The sequence below is a fragment of the Somniosus microcephalus genome, chromosome 11 (genome assembly GCF_052327205.1).
Source record: "Somniosus microcephalus isolate GS21.2 chromosome 11, FLI_Smic_1.0, whole genome shotgun sequence".
Classification (NCBI taxonomy): Eukaryota; Metazoa; Chordata; class Chondrichthyes; order Squaliformes; family Somniosidae; genus Somniosus; species Somniosus microcephalus.
Genome location: NC_140997.1, coordinates 210,149,889 through 210,167,584, shown reverse-complemented (window position 1 = coordinate 210,167,584; position 17,696 = coordinate 210,149,889). Strand labels below are relative to the sequence as shown.

General features: G+C 44.9%; 1 protein-coding gene across 2 annotated transcripts in view; it reads left to right on the top strand.

The window, feature by feature from the left end:
* Positions 1–17,696, top strand: part of iars1 (isoleucyl-tRNA synthetase 1) — a 274,070-nt gene that overhangs the window by 237,512 nt on the left and 18,862 nt on the right. For both annotated transcript variants that reach the window (XM_086001804.1, XM_086001803.1), the window contains exon 32: positions 12,058–12,204. In XM_086001804.1, coding sequence (XP_085857930.1) covers positions 12,058–12,204 — 147 coding nt within the window. The remainder of the gene's footprint in view (positions 1–12,057; positions 12,205–17,696) is intronic.

Below are 17,696 nucleotides of genomic sequence, written 5' to 3'. Positions count from 1 at the left end.
TTGACTAACGGGCTAACCTGTGGGATATGGCTGTGGGTGCCCCCAAATTCAGTATTACTGATTTGCATAGCTCAAAAGGGATCTCGAAGGTATTGAATGGAGCATGCAAGGGCCATCTTTCCAAGTTGTTGATTCATATCACTACATGAAGGTTTTGGTGGATGCAAGTTTAACTTGGACACCTCTTGGCACAGCATTGAGACGGGATAAATGGCACTTTGGTCTTTGACAGTGACATTTTCCAATAAAGGTGATGTATTGAACATGTCCAAACATTTCTTTATGGTTCAGATCTTCCAAGTATGCAATTGAAGCATTTCCTTTAGCCCACCTGTGAAGTTTAGGCCCAATCTATGGGGGCTGCGTTTGTGGAAAAAAGGCAGTGTGTGAAAGAATGAGTGAGAAAAATGATTAACTGTACTCATTGTGCACCTGTTCTAGCTTGTTTCATGTTCTGTAAACTTCATAAAGCATATTAAGCTGAGAGAGGTTGTCTTTCCTCATCCAGCTGGAACTCATGTTTCAAAAAAACACAAGTTGAATTTTGAAGCAAAGAAAGCCTCTTTGAGGGAATTGGGTAGATGGGGAGGCGGTGGGAAACAGGCTGAGAGTTTATGGCCTCCAACCACCTGCCCTTGGGAGCAAGTGGGAAGGAGTGGGGAGTAGGTGGACGATTAACAATGAAGTGTGTGAGAGCAGTGAAGTGGAGGGAGAATACAGGAGTTGAGTGGGTCGTACCAAAGGGTAGGTAAGGATAGTGATAGGAGTAGAGGTAATGATGGGAGTGAGACAGGAAAGGAGAAGAAGAGGGATAGGAACATGATGCGAGTGAGGGGTAGAAGAAGCAAAGTGAGTGGTTGAGGAAGATGGAAAGAGAACCATTGAGAACTATGTGTACATTCCTCTTGCAACCCTCACTGGAAAATGCTGCCTGGAGCCCGCTGGGCTCCTGTCCACTGCTACACCACACAGTGCCATTTGCTACCTCTCACCCAAGAGGAAAGAAGAACAAGACACAAGTAGATGGGGGCAGAGAGAGGAGCAAAAAGAGTTATGCAGAGAGATACACACAAGGGGAAAAGAGATCGAAGAGAAGGGAGAGAGAGAGAAACAGCAACATGAATATAACAGAAAGAGCTGAAAGAAACCAACAACACCACAGGAGATCCATTTGTTTTATGGTATGTTTGTTGCTTACCATGACATTCTTGAGATAATGCTAGCATCACTTCTCCTAGCCAGAGCTGAAACCCATGCTTACCAGTTGTCCAGTTACTAACTATCCTGCTGGGGGAGTAAACTATGCCAGGTTGGTTCCAAGGTGACATGGTAGGCAGTTTAGGTTTGGAACAGTCCATCCTCCTGGTATGGCTTGGTAATCCAACATCTGAACCACCTGAAAAATGAGTATTCCTGGCACAGAGTTGGGCTGTTTACCTAACAACTGCCCAGCAATTGCCCACGCAACTCTTATGGCTGGTAAAAGCAGACGTAAGGCCTGCTTGCACCAGTGTAAGGATATATATAAAGCTTAAATAAAACATTTTAAAATCCCAAATTATGTACATACACTTTAAATGAGTTTATGCAAATATTGGCCCGGATTAGATTTTTTAAATTATTTATCAAAAGATTAAATTTTTATTGCGGTTGGTGCGATGAGGAACTTGAGAATAAATTTGCAATTCAGTACATTGTTTAATTATTAAAATTCTGTACATTGTATGATTATTTGGGGATTCCATTGCATATCATTAGGGGATTCCCTTTGTAAATGATTGCAATGGAATCCTCCTTTGTCATTGGAGGACCGGGCCCACGACTCTTTGCAGCCTGGGCGCCAGGAGCTACTTTCGGCATTGTTTTGCGGGTCAGAGGCATACTCTGGAGGTAGGCCCCCGACTGCAATTTCTAGGCCAAGGTGTCAGAAGGGGAAAGAGAGAGTGAGAGAGAAGCAAACATGCTAGGATCAGAGGGGGAATGGTATGTGAGAAAGGCTTAGGTCAAAGGGGAGAGAGAGACTGTCTTGTTTCAATTTTACTTCAATTAAAAAAAATATATTTTTGAATATTGAAGCCAACTATTTATCTCACCAGTGCAAAAGCAAAATACTGCAACTGCTGGAAATCTGAAATAAAACATGGAAATGCTGGAATCCAGCATTTTCTGTTGTTTTATTATTTATTTTCTCGCCTGTGTTTTGTTGGAAAAGGTCAGTACTAATCACTTACACGTGCGAGGCAGTGGTTCTAATTTCTTGCCATCTATGAGACAAACTGGGAGAGAGAGAGAGACAAAGAAACACAATAGAAAGAAAGACAGTTCGTGTCCTCATTCTGAATTGATTTGTTCTGATTGAACAGGGCAGGCACATAAGAACGAGGAGCAGGAGTAGGCCATTCGGCCCCTCAAGCCTGCCCCGCCATTCAAAAAGATCATGGCTGATCTGATCTTGGCCTCAACGCCACTTTCCCGCCCGCTCCCCATAACCCTTGACTCCCCTGTAGCTCAAATATATGTCTATCTCCGCCTTGAATATATTCAATGACTCCGCCTTAACAGCTCTCTGGGGTAGAGAATTCCAAAGATTCACGACTCTTTGAGAGAAGAAATTCATCCTCGTCTCCCTTTTAAATGGGTGACCCTTTATCCTGAAATTGTGACCCCTAGTTCTAGATTCCCCCACGAGGGGAAACATCCTCCCTGCATCTACCCTGTCAAGCCCCTTCAGAATCACAGAAACCCCACAGTGCAGATAGAGGCCATTTCAGCCCATCGAGCCTGCACCGACACATATCCCACCCGATCCCCGTAACCCCTACACCAACACATATCCCACCCTATCCCCGTAGCCCCACGTATTTAATCCCCCTAACACTAAGGGTCAATTTTTTATCATAGCCAATCAACCTAACCCGCACATCTTTGGACTGTGGGAGGAAACCGGAGCACCCGGAGGAAACCCACGCAAACATGGGGAGAATGTGCAAACTCCACACAGACAGTCACCCGAGGCCGGATTCGAACCCGGGTCTCTGGCGCTGTGAGGCAACAGTGCTAACCACTATGCCACTGTGCTGAATCTTATATGTTTCAGTAGGATCGCCTCTCATTCTTCTAAACTCCAATGAGTATAGGCCCAACCTGCTCAACCTTTCTTCATAAGACAACCCCTTCATCTCAGGAATTAACCTAGTGAATCTTCTCTGAACTGTCTCCAATGCAATTATATCCCTCCTTAAATAAGGAGACCAAAACTGCATGCAGTACTCCAGGTGTGGTCTCACCAGCGCCCTGTACAGTTGTAGCAAGACTTCCCCACTTTTATACTCCATCCCCCTTGCAAGAAAGGCCAACAATCCATTTACCTTCCTAATTACTTGCTGTTCCTGTATGCTAACTTTTAGTGTTTCATGTACAAGGACCCCCAGATCCCTCTGTACTGCAGCATTATGTAGTCTCTATTTAAATAATAATTTTCTTTTTCATTCTTCCTTCCAAAGTGGATAACCTCACATTTTCCCACATTATACCCCATCTGCCAAATTTTTGCCCACTCACTTAACCTATCTATATCCCTTTGCAGACTCTTCGTGTCCTCCTCACAACTTGCTTTCCCACCTATCTTTGTATCATCAGCAAATTTGGCTACAGTACACTCGGTCCCTTCATCCAAGTCATTAATATAGATTGTAAATAGTTGAGGCCCCAGCACTGATCCCTGTGGCACCCCACTAGTTACAGTTTGCCAACAGGAAAATGACCCATTTATCCCGACTCATTGGGGGCGATTTTCTCACTGGAGGCGGGTTTCAGTTTGGGTGGGTTTGAAACCCGCCTCCGCTGATAGTTTTCAAAAGTTTGCAATTTTCCCATGATTGGCCACTTGATTTCAGAGGTGTGAGATGCCCTTGGTCAATTAGTGTTTTGGGACTGAAACTCGCCTCTGTTGACATCACTTTTCCAGTCTGATTTTATGGTTTCTTGCTGCCTTGGCTCATTCCACAGCATTTCTGCCTATGCTGCACCACCTGCAACATATTCTGAGAAACCACTATGTCCAATTCCAAGCCAAGGGCCTCCCTGAGCCTCTTGGATGAGGCACTGCAAATGTTGTTTGAGGGGGTGACAGCTAGCAGGGAGGTGCTCTTCCACTCATCTGGGAGGAAGAGGCCTGCCAAAGAAACCAAGGCTGTGTGGGTACAGCTGGCAAGGGATATAACCTCCAGATCTGTGTGCAGATTGGGAGAATGTTTGTGTATTGATGAAATGCCATCCCTGTTGGAAAGCATTAAAATGATTTGATGCCAAAATGTTGGCGTTATGGCATCTGTTCTTTCGCCTTAGGCAGCTCCACATTGCGGGCTCCGCCACACTTGTGCTGTCAGGTTGGTGGCCTGAGTGAAAGGAGGCCAGACAGTCATGTCCATTGTCAATGATGTCCTAGTTTGGAGCCAAGGACATGTGCCAACTTGGGCAACCTATGCAAATCTGGCCATGATAAGTTCATCCCGGGCAGCCATGTGCTTGCGTGCTGCTGCTGCCACTGCCGCTGGTCGATACACCGGCGCCCTGCCCTCCTCCTGCTCCTCCTCCTCCAGACCCGCCTCCTCCTCATCTGAGGAGGGCTGAAACTGAGCCACTTGCTCATCGGGAAGCTGCAAGCCACGACGCTGTGCGATGTTGTGCAGTGTACAGCAGACCACGACCATTCTGGAGACCCTGTATGGTGTATACTGCAGGGCTCCACCTGATCGGTCAAGGCAACGGAAGCGCATCTTCAACAACCCAATGGTTTGCTCTATGATGGACCTGATCGAAGTGTGGCTGGCAGCCTCATTAGCTGGCCTCCTGATTGGCGTCATTAGCCATTTCTTCAGGGGGTAGCTTTTGTCACCAAGGAGCCATCCGTTAAGTTGGTTTGGTGGATTGAAAAGCGGAGGAACACTAGAGTGCCGCAGGATGAAAGAGCCATGGCAACTACCACAGAACTTGGCGCAAACATGCAAGAACTCCTTCTTGTGGTTACACACCAGCTGTACGTTGAGGGAGTGGAAGCCCTTTCGGTTGACAAAGATAGCTGGGTTGTGCTGGGGTGCCCAAAAGGCCACGTGTGCAGTCTATGATGTCCTGCACCATTGGCATGCCTGCCATATTTGCAAAGCCAACCGAATGGGCGGTTATACTTGCTTGATCCCTTGAGAACTGGATGTAATTGTGGGCCTTAGCGAAAATGGCATCGGTAACCTGCGTGATGCAACTGTGGGCGGCCAGCTGGGAGATGCCGCTGATGTCTGCTGATGATCCCTGGAAGGAGCCTGAGGCAAAGAAGTTGAGTGCGGTGGTGACTGCCACTGGAAAGGGGTGTCCACCCGTTCCTCTGGGCACCAGGTCTTGCTGCAGCAGGCCGCAGATCTTTCAGACAACCTCTCGCGAAAGTCTCAGCCTCCTTTGGCACTGCTGCTCACTCATGTTGAGGTAGCTCATCCTTTGTAAACCCTGTCGGGGGTATCTCCTGCGGTGAGGTGCCTCGATGTGCTGGCACCTTCTGCCCTGTGCAGCATCAGCTGCCTGAGCAGGAGGTTAGGGCTCCTGCTGCTGTTGCTCCTGAGCTCCCTGGTTCTGCTGCTGTCCTGGATGCTTCTCATCCTCATCTGCGATCCATGCAGAAAGAAAACGAATGGTTCCCATGCTGATTACAGATGCCCCCTTTGGGGAAGCGCTCATTGCAAGCGGGGAGAGGGTCTTCCAAGGAGGTCCCACAGTTGATAGAATCAAGCTGCAGCACCACCGACTTCGAAAGGCCTTCTAAAAGTGCTCAAGAGACCTTTTAAAGCAAAGGCCTGGCACCTGCAAGTAATCCTTGATGCAATAAACGATGTCTTGTTGGACTTGTAGCTGTGAGAAGGCCACCCACAAGTCAACCCGCCAGGTTTATCTGGCGTGGTTCAGGAGGGGCGTGGAGCACACCGAAATGCTCAAAAAATCACGAGGGCCTCTCGCAATAGGCTTAGAGAGGCCCTTAACGAACATTTAATGATCTTAAGTAGCGCTATGGCCAGCTGGAGGCGGGACCGTTTCCCGACCTCCAGCACTGGCAAAATCCCGCGGAGGCGGGTTCCAAACCCGCCCTCATTGATTCAGATTTTCTTGCCTACCTGCCGCCTCCGACGTCTGAAAATCGCCCCCTTTGTTTTCTGTTAGTTAGCCAATCCTCTATCCATGCTAATATATTACCCCCAACCCCGTGAGCTCTTATCTTGTGCAGTAACCTTTTATGTCGCACCTTATCAAATGCCTTCTGGAAATCCAAATACACTACATCTACTGGTTCCCCTTTATCCACCCTGCTCGTTATATCCTCAAAGAACTCTAGTAAACTTGTCAAACACGATTTCCCTTTCATAAAACCATGTTGACTCTGCTTGATTGTCTTATGATTTTCTAAATGTCCTGCTATTACTTCCTTAATAATGGATTCCAGCATTTTCCCAATGACAGATGTTAGGCTAACTGGCCTGTAGTTTCCTGCTTTCTGTCGCCCTCCTTTCTTGAATAGTGGCGTTACATTTGCGGTTTTCCAATCCAATGGGACGTCTCGAATCCAGGGAATTTTGGTAAATTACAACCAACGCATCCACTATCTCTGCAGCCACTTCTTTTAAGACCCTAGGATGCAGGCCATCAGGTCCAGGGGACTGGTCAGCCTTTAGTCCCATTAGTTTGCCTAGTACTTTTTCTCTAGTGATAGTCATTGTTTTAAGTTCCTCCCTCCCTTTTGCCCCTTGATTATCAATTATTATTGGGATGCTTTTAGTGTCTTCCACCGTGAAGACCGATACAAAATATTTGTTCAAAGTCTCTGCCATTTCCCTGTTTCCCATTATTAATTCCCCAGTCCCATCCTCTAAGGGACCAACGTTTACTTTAGCTACTCTCTTCCCTTTTATATACCTGTAGAAGCTCTTACTGTCTATTTTTATATTTTTTGCTAGTTTACTTTCATAATCTATCTTCTCCCTCTTTATTATTTTTTTAGTCATCCTTTACTGGTTTCTAAAAATTTCCCAATCCTCTGGCCTACCACTAATTTTTGCAACATTGTATGCCTTTTCTTTCAATTTGATACCATCCTTAACTTCCTTAGTTAGCCATGGATGGTTCATCCTTCTCGTAGAGTCTTTCTTTCTCACTGGAATAAACCTTTGCTGAGAGTTATGAAATATCTCCTTAAATGTCTGCCACTGCTTATCTACCGTCTTACCCTTTAATCTATTTTCCCAGTCTACTTTAGCCAACTCTGTCCTCATACCCTTGTAATTGCCTTTATTTAAGTTTAGGATGCTAGTTTCAGACCCAAGTTTCTCACCCTCAAACTGAATGTGAAATTCTACCATGCTATGATCACGCTTCCCAAGAGGATCCTTCACTTCGAGATCATTAATTAGTCCAGCCTCGTTACACATTACCAGATCTAAAATAGCCTTCTCCCTGGTTGGTTCCACAACGTACTGTTCTAAGAAACCATCCCGAATACATTCTATGAATTCGTCCTCAAGGCTACCCTTGCCAATTTGGTTTGTCCAATCTATATGAAGATTAAAATCGCCCATGATTATCGCAGTACCTTTCTTACAAGCCCCTATTATTTCTTGATTTATACTCTGTCCTACAGTGTAGCTACTGTTAGGAGGCCTATAGACTACTCCCACCAGTGACTTCTTTCCCTCACTTTTTTATCTCCACCCAAACTGATTCTACATCTTGATCTTCTGAGCCAATATCATTTCGCACCACTGCACTGATCTCATCTTTTATTAACAGAGCTACCCCACCTCCTTTTCCTTTCTGCCTATCCTTCCAAAATGTCAAATACCCCTGAATATTCAGTTCCCAGCCTTGGTCACCTTGCAACCGCATCTCTGTAATGGCTATCAGATCATACCCATTTATTTCTATTTGTGCCATCAACTCTGTCTTGTTATGAATGCTGCGTGCATTCAGATAGTTTTAAATTTTTTCTTTATACCATTTTTACCTACTCTGAAACTATTTGCTTGTGCACACTTATGTTCGTATGTTCTGTCTCCTCCTGTCACACTCTAGTTATCATTACCCCATCACTACCCTGCACTATTGCCTTCTCCTTTCTCTTTGACTTTCTAAATTCCCCTTCACCTGAACCCTCCCCCCACTATTTAGTTTAAATCCCTATCTACCGCCCTAGTTATTCGATTCGCCAGGACACTGGTTCCAACATGGTTCAGGTGCAGCCCATCCCAACAGAACAGCTCCCTCTTTCCCCAGTGCCCTATGAATCGAAACCCAATTCTCCCACACCAATCTTTGAGCCACGCATTCATCTCTCTGATCTTATTGACCCTATGCCAATTTGCTCGTGACTCAGGTAATAATCCAAAGATTATTACCTTTGTGGTTCTGCTTTTTAATTTGGCCCCTAGCTGCTCATACTCCCTCAGCAGAACCTCTTTCTTTGTCCTACCTATGTCGTTGGTACTTACATGGACCAAGACAACTGGATCCTTCCCCTCCCACTCCCAAGTTCCTCTCCAGCCCCGAGGAGATGTCCTTAACCCTGGCACCGGGGCAGGCAACACAGCCTTCGGGACTCACGCTCTCGGCTGCAGAGAACAGTATCTATCCCCCTAACAATACTGTCCCCTACCACTACTATATTCCTTTTTACCCCCCCCCCCCCCCCCCCAAACTTGAATGGCCCCCTGTATCACGATGCTGTGGTCAGTTTGCTCATTCTCCCTGCAGTCCCTGCTCTCATCCACACAGGCTGCAAGAACCTCGTACCTTTTGGACAAGTGCAAGGGCTGAGGCTCCTCCAATGCTAACTCCTGGATCCCCATACCTGCCTCACTTGCAGTCACACCCTTCTGTCCCTGACCACAGACCAGATTTGAAATATTTAACTTAAGGGGTCTGACTGCCTCCTGGAACAAAGTACAGTGTCCAGGTAACTTTCTCCCTCCCTGATGTATCGCAGTGTCTGAAGCTCCATCTCATCATCTCTAAGCCGAAGTTCCTCGAGCTGCAGACACATACTGCCGATGTGGTCGCTCTGGATCACACTGGTGTCCACCAGCTCCCACATGCTACAGCTGCAACACATCGCCCGCCCTGCCATCTCTATTGTATTTTATTTAACTAATTAGGTTTTCAAGGTTTGGAATATCAGTCAATTGTCTAATCTATAATCACTGCTCTTAATTTAAGCCAATGCTCAAGTTTAGAGAAAAGGAGAAGGAGAAATACTCTGTATACTCACAGAATCTCCCGCTCTGTATACTCACAGAATCTCCCGCTCTGTATACTCACAGAATCTCCCGTTCTGTTTACTCTCAGAATCTCCCGCTCTTTATACTCTCAGAATCTCCCGCTCTTTATACTCACAGAATCTCCCACTCTGTATACTCACAGAATCTCCTGCCCTGTTTACTCACAGAATCTCCTGCCCTGTTTACTCACAGAATCTCCCGCTCTGTATACCCACAGAATCTCCCGCTCTGTATACCCACAGAATCTCCCGCTCTGTATACTCACAGAATCTCCCGCTCTGTATACCCACAGAATCTCCCGCTCTGTATACCCACAGAATCTCCCGCTCTGTTTACTTACATAATCTCCCGCTCTGTATACTCACAGAATCTCCCGCTCTGTATACCCACAGAATCTCCCGCTCTGTATACTCACAGAATCTCCCACTCTGTATACTCACAGAATCTCCCGCTCTGTATACCCACAGAATCTCCCGCTCTGTATACCCACAGAATCTCCCGCTCTGTATACCCACAGAATCTCCCGCTCTGTATACCCACAGAATCTCCCGCTCTGTATACTCACAGAATCTCCCGCTCTGTATACTCTCAGAATCTCCCACTCTTTATACCCACAGAATCTCCCGCTCTGTATACTCACATAATCTCCTGCCCTGTTTACTCACAGAATCTCCTGCTCTTTATACCCACAGAATCTCCCGCTCTTTATACTCACAGAATCTCCCGCTCTGTATACCCACAGAATCTCCCGCTCTGTATACCCACAGAATCTCCCGCTCTGTATACCCACAGAATCTCCCGCTCTGTATACCCACAGAATCTCCCACTCTGTATACCCACAGAATCTCCCGCTCTGTATACCCACAGAATCTCCCGCTCTGTATACCCACAGAATCTCCCGCTCTTTATACTCACAGAATCTCCCGCTCTGTATACCCACAGAATCTCCCGCTCTTTATACTCACAGAATCTCCCGCTCTGTATACCCACAGAATCTCCCGCTCTGTATACCCACAGAATCTCCCGCTCTGTATACCCACAGAATCTCCCGCTCTTTATACTCACAGAATCTCCCGCTCTGTATACCCACAGAATCTCCCACTCTTTATACCCACAGAATCTCCCGCTCTGTTTACTCGCAGAATCTCCCGCCCTGTTTACTCGCAGAATCTCCCGCTCTGTTTACTCGCAGAATCTCCCGCTCTGTTTACTCGCAGAATCTCCCGTTCTGTTTACTCACAGAATCTCCCGCTCTATATATTCACAGAATCTCCCGCTCTGTTTCCTCGGCGAATCTCCCGCTCTGTTTACTCACAGAATCTCCCGCACAAAGAATTAGGACGATTGCTCGCATGGAGGATAATTGCTAACACTGACTAGTTGGGCCAAACAGCCTCTTTCTGTGTTGTAATATCTAATATCCATGAGAATTTTCTAAAGGAGTTGAGTGATGAAACGAATTTGCTTCTATAAAGTTGGTTGAAATCAAATGTTGTTATTTATGGATGCGACTGTATAAATGAGTGTTTTCAGAGGAATCCCTTTTTTGGTTTGCTTAAAACCATGATGATGTGCTTTTAAGTTCCTGTTTCAAAATTTTAATATTCCAGTAAGTTGTGTCTAAGGACTAATAAATTCTTACAAGCTGTCTTTGATGGCCCTGTTTATTTACTTGTATGTGATGTTTTTATGATCTGTCTCCACTCCCTAATGCTACAGTTGCCAGATCCTTTCAGTGATTAATATATTAATGCAAGGACATCGGTATTTTGAAGTTGAAAATTGTGATGACTTCCTTTTCCAATCTATCTATCACACTTTTAGCAGTTATTTTTCTGGATTTAAACTGATTTGTAGCGGGAAATTCTGTGCGCTTGCAAGAACTGTGTCACCACGACAGGGCTGAGATGTTTGTAAAAATGTCTTTTGCTAAAGCTCAGTGAAGCACAAAATTAGTGTAACAGACTGAGACGGAGTTTTAGGGCATGGGTTTATATGCATGATGATTCCCCACTTGAATTCCCACCCTCAGTTGTGCTGCTAGGGGACTTAGCAAATGGAGCAGAGTGTTTTCCCAAAGAATGTCTCTCTGATTCTATCAGATACCAAGTTATTCTGGACTGCATTCATGCATTTCCTATCTTGCACCGCCAGTGACATAGTTACCAGCCCAGTCTTTTCCTTACACAATAATATATAGCACAGAGAATGGCATAATTGATTGACAATTTGAGGCAGTTCACCACGAAGATTAAGATCTTTGTTTCAGAAATGTGTTTTTCACCCATTTTTTGTTCCCCAATCTCACTCCTGTGACTACATTGTCACAAATTTCTCTTTGAAAAAAATTGTTTCTGCAATATGTTATAGCTTCAATTTGCAATTGAGATACAACATGAGTAATTGCCATGATTGATGGAAGTAACGTGGCAAAATTCTTTATATTTTGGGAACAATTTTTGTCTTGGGTGATGAAAAATTTAGGTACAGGCTACTGGAAAATGATTCTTTAATTCTAATTTTCTCAAATATTACTAATTTTTTTAAAAATTGTGCCAAAATGATGTAATAGATCTTCAGACCTCAATTGATAGTAAGTGCTCACCTGGTGAGCTGCATTTGAGTGAGCTGCAGGATGGAACAGAACGTAGTTTCTATGTTTCTATGTAGTTCTTCTGAAAGCTGCCATTTTTGAGATGAAGACTAGTGTAAGTGCACCTTGGGTCACTAACTGTGTTTGTCTCTCTAGAGCTGACAAATGGGACTGACCTGATGAGTCTCAATAGAAAGACTCTCTACGTGACATCTGGGGTTACGCCAGCAGAGACTGTTACAAAGACTGATATCCTGCTCTGCCAGTATGCCAACTTACAGCTGGTGAATGCCAAGCCTCAAGGTATACCTAGATAGAGCAATACAATTGTTCTTTTTAAAATTGTTTTAAATATTTCACTTTAAATGTAATGAGCATTTGGTCAACACCGCATAGGATTTTATTGGAGAGTTGGGTTGGGCGGATTAAACCCTTTGTAAATTTTGTATTTTTTATGTGTATTATGTTTCAACACTTATTGCCAGTTGAGTGGAGGAACCAAGATGGCGGCCAAAAGAATTTTCAAAAATATTTAAAATGATTTCATTTGCTCTAATTTATTTTATTAGTAGATTTTGTTGATTGGTCTTAGCTTGCTTTGCTGTTACATTTCCTTAGTTCTTCATTGGTAGTTTTTCTCAGTTCCTCGCTTTCTAGTCATATGTTCCCTACCTCGTCATTTATAATTTATTGCTCTTTGGCTGAAGTTGTGTGGTTAGGAGAGTCCAAGTGTCATACAGAAATTAGTATATATACAGGTGTGACAGATGAATGTATGCTAGTTCGACATTTTATATGTATTAAATATTTTACATGATGCGCTTATTGTGCACACTTCCAGGAAGTGTTGCATTTGATTCCTATCGCACTTTTTCCATCACAATTTTCTATCACTTTGTTGTATGCCTCAAAGTCCTTAGGTTGAATTTTGCCGACGCTCAGAGGGCGGATTCAGAGGCGGGTCAGCTGTCAAAGTAGCAAAGATTGATAGCGGGTAGGGAACCCGCTGTCAACCCGCCTCTATGTGAGCCTCCCAGGTGTCGGGTCTGTCGGCCCTGAGCAGACCCGACAGTAAGCGGAGGGGGAGGCAATTGACATCATTAAATGGGTTGTTAACATCCAAATAACTGTTACTTTAAGCCTACGTTTCAATTTTACCTGCTCCCCCATGGGTTACCCGCTGCTCGGGGACCACATCAGCTCAGCATGTCGTGAGTGAATTCAGCATTGAATTATCTCATGTCCTGACAGCTACCAAAGTTGTATAAAAGATCCCATGTTACAGCTGTTCACTTTCAAAGCTCAGAAACTGTTGGTTACTGCATTTGGAAGACATATTGAGCTCGTCACCATTGTGGGGGGTGGGGTGTACAGGCACCCTTATGTCTCACTATTCACTACAACTCACTATGCCTCTTCCAAAGGTGCACACAAATCTGTCCAAGAACACAAAGGGCTGAAAATAAAGATTTCAATGTTTGACAGCACATTACCAGAAACTTCACATGAACATTGGCTAAAACACACAAGTGCCTACCTTTGTGTGTTGTTAGTTGGTATACTTGCAGTAGGATGAGGGTGAGTGTGAGGGGTGGCTAGTGAAATGGGGAAGTGATAATGCAGATAGAAAGGGATGGGTGGAGGTGCAAGGTAAGTTGGTGTGAGTAAGGATGTGCAGGAGTAGGGTAGGGAAGGCAGAGTGATGTGGATGTGATGAGTGGCACAGCAGGATGAGGTTGAGTGTGGCTTGGTAGTAACGTTTCATGATCTACTGAGATCATTGAAGGGTTTGCCCCACTGCAGCCTGGTCCTCCTGACCACATCCCTGCTTCTTCCCTCCTGTGCAATGTGCAACCAGGCTGAGTTGATCTCCTGGGGCGGTCTCTTCCACCCATGGGAAGGGAAGAGAACCTCCCTGCGTGCTGTGACTCCCTCCTTAAGCATATGGAGGGTGTCATGGGAGAGCCTGGGTGCAGCCGTGCACCTCTGTGCAGTGCTTGTCAGTGTTTGCAGCACCTCAATGCTGTAGAACACTGACAGCAGAACTGTCAAAATCAATTTGGACATGACCCCTTTAAGGAAACCGGCTGATGACGTGTCATCAAATGACATCATCAGACCCGCTTCCTTTTAATTGTCCGGGAACCTTGCAGGGCGGGCTTAACAAACCCTATTAATGTAAAATCACTTGGAGAGTGCAGGCTGCTGTAGGCAGCGGGCTGGGATCGTGACACCGGACCCGCCTCGGTCGGCGAAATCACGGCCCTTGTTTTAATAATGATATTCGGTCGGGAATTCCAGGATATTGACCCAGCAGCAATGATTCCCCACCTATCACACATGTCCTAGTCTTCTGTGCCATTCCATTCCTACTATTCATTAACCACTCAATCTATTCAGCATTTGCTAAGTACCTTGGCTCTTACTCTTCGTCATCCCATCTGCTGCTGAAACCCTCATCTATGCCTTTGTTACCACCAGACTTGACTATTCTAGTGGTCTCCTCGATTCAGTGGTTTCCCATCTGAGCTCAACCAAAACTTTGCTGCCCATATCCTAACTTGCACAAAGTCCTGTTCACCCATCACCCCTGTGCTTGCTGACCTATATTGGTTCCCAGTGTGGCAACACCTTGATTTTAAAATTCTCATCCTTGTGTTCAAATCCCTCCATGGCCTCACCCCCTCCATATCTGTATAACCTCCTCCAGCCCTACAACCTCCAAGAACTCTGCGTTCCTGCTATTCTGGCCTCTTGCGGATCTCCAATTTCCTTTGCTCCAGTATTGGCACCCAAGCCTTCATCTGCCTAGGCCCTAAGGTCTGGAATTCCCTCCCTAAACTCTTCCAACTCTCTACCTCTCCTCCTTTAAGATCTCCTTAAAGCCTACATCTTTGACCAAGCTTTTGGTCACCTGGCCCAATATCTCTTTATGTGGCTCGGCGTCAAATTTTCTCTGATAACGCTCTTGTGAAGTGCGTTGGGATGTTTTAAGAACATAAGAACATTAGAAATAGGAGCAGGAGTAGGCCATTTGGCCCTTCGAGCCTTCTCCGCCATTCAATAAGATCATGGCTGATCTTCTACCTCATCTCCACTTTCCTGCACTATCCCCATATCCCTTAATTTCCTTAATATTCAAAAATCAATTGATCTCTGTCTTGAATATACTCAAAGACTGAGCCACCACAGCCCCCGGGGTAGGGAATTCCAAAGATTCACCACCCTCTGGGGGAAGAAATTTCTCCTCATCTCAGTCCTAAATGGTTCACCCCTTATTCTGAGACTGTGATCCCTAGTTCTAGACTCCCCAGCCAGGGGAAACATCCTCCCTGCATCTACCCTGTCGAGCCCTGTAAACATGTTGTATGTTTCAATGAGATCACCTCTCATTCTTGTAAACTCTAGAGAATATAGGCCTAGTCTACTCAATCCCTCCTCATTGGACAATCCCCCCATCCCAGGAACCAGTCTGGTGAACCTTCGTTGCACTCCCTCTATGGCAAGTATATCCTTCCTTAGGTAAGGAGACCAAAACTGTACACAGTACTCCAGGTTTGGTCTCACCAGGGCCCTATATAACTGCAGTAAGTCGTCTTTACTCTTATACTCAAATCCTTTTGTAATAAAGGCCAACATACCATTTGTTTTCCTAATTGCTTGCTGTACCTGCATGTTAACTTTCAGTGATTCATGTACAAGGACACCCAGGTCCCTCTGAACACCAACATTTCCCAATCTCGCACCATTTAAAAAGTACTCTGCTTTTCTACTTTTCCTACAAAAGTGAATAACTTCACATTTCTCCACATTATATTCCATTTGCCATGTTCTTGCCCACTCACTTAGCCTGTCTATATCCCCTTGAAGTCTCCTTGCATCCTCCTCACAAATTACATTCCCACCCAGCTTTGTATCATCAGCAAACTTGGATATATTACATTTGTCCCCTCATAGAGTCATAGAATTATACAGCACAGAAAGAGGCCCTTCGGCCCATCGTGTCTGCGCCGTCCATCAAGCCCTGTCCAATCTAATCCCATTTTCCAGCATTTGGTCCATAGCCTTGTATGCAGTGGCATTTCAAGTGCTCATCCAAATGCTTCTTGAATGTTGTGAGGGTTCCTGCCTCTACCACCCTTTCAGGCAGTGAGTTCCAGACTCCAACCACCCTCTGGGTGAAAAAGTTCCTCCTCAAATCCCCTCTAAACCTCCTGCCCCTTATCTTGAATCTATGCCCCCTTGTTACTGACCCCCCTACTAAGGGGAAAAGTTCCTCTTTATCTACCCTATCTATGCCCCTCATCATTTTGTACACCTCAATCAGGTCCCCCCTCAGCCTTCTCTGCTCCAAGGAAAACAACCCCAGCCTGTTCAGTCTTTCTTCATAGCTGAGGCGCTCCAGCCCAGGTAACATCCTGGTAAATCTCCTCTGCACCCTCTCCAATGCAATCACATCCTTCCTATAGTGAGGCGACCAGAACTGTACACAGTACTCCAGCTGTGGCCTTACCAGCGTTTTGTACAGCTCCATCATAACCTCCCTGCTCTTATACTCTATGCCTCGGCTAATGAAGGCAAGTATCCCATATGCCTTTTTAACCACCTTATCTACCTGTTCCGCTGCCTTCAGGGATCTATGTACATGTACACCAAGGTCCCTCTGACCCTCTGTACTTCCTAGGGTCCTACCACTCATTGTGTATTCCCTATCCAAATCATTGATGTAGATTGTGAATAGCTGAGGCCCAAGCACTGATCCTTGCGGTACCCCACTAGTTTCAGCCTACCAACCCGAAAATGATCCGTTTATTCCTACTCTCTTTTCTGTCCGTTAGCCAATCCTCAATCCACGCTAGTATATTACTCCCAATCCCATAAGCCCTAATTTTGTTTAATAACCTCTTGTGTGGCACCTTATCGAATGCCTTCTGAAAATCCAAATACACCACATCCACTGGTTCCCCCTTATCTATTCTGCTAGTTACTACCTCAAAAAACTCTTAACAGATTTGTCAAACACGATTTCCCTTTCATAAATTCGTGTTAACTCTGCCCAATCCTATTATTATTTTCTAAGTGCCCTGTTACCACTTCCTTAATAATAGATTCTAGCATTTTCCCAACGACTCATGTCAGGCTAACTGGTCTGTAGTTCCCCATTTTCTCTCTCCCTACTATGTTAATGGTGCTATATAAATGCAAGTTGTTGTTACTATGGAAACCCAGCACCACTTGCACATCCTGCTATGGGCTACATGTGAGCAACTAAAATGTATTGCCGCTGCTTTATTGCTGATTTTATAAAGAGAAATTTAGCTAAAAGAAGTGACAAAAATCTTTCCATTTCCCCAAAAAGCAGAAGTTGAACCAATTCAATCACTCGATGCTTTGTCCAAATCCTTTTAGCGGCAATGAGAACTAAGAAAATAAAGTCAAATCCAACAAAAACAGGAACAGAACCAAGTAAATAGCTCAAAACACTTGCAAGTATTTTCGTCTTATTATTTTTAACCAGAGTCTGTCAATTATAGACTCAAAATAGGTTTTCTGACATAATAAAAGCATCAAAAATACCTTTTGCATCAACTCAATTTAACTTGCGTTTAGATTTGTCTTTTGTATCTTTGAATACCTTTTAAAGGTTTTCAATTGAAGGCCTCAGCCCTTTTTACAAGTCTGTGGTTGCAATTGCTATTTTTCTCGGAACCACAGCTCTGTGCCAGGATGCTGCAGGCGCATGTGCAAAATTTCCCTACATATATCACTATAACTTTGTCAACGCTATTGGTAAA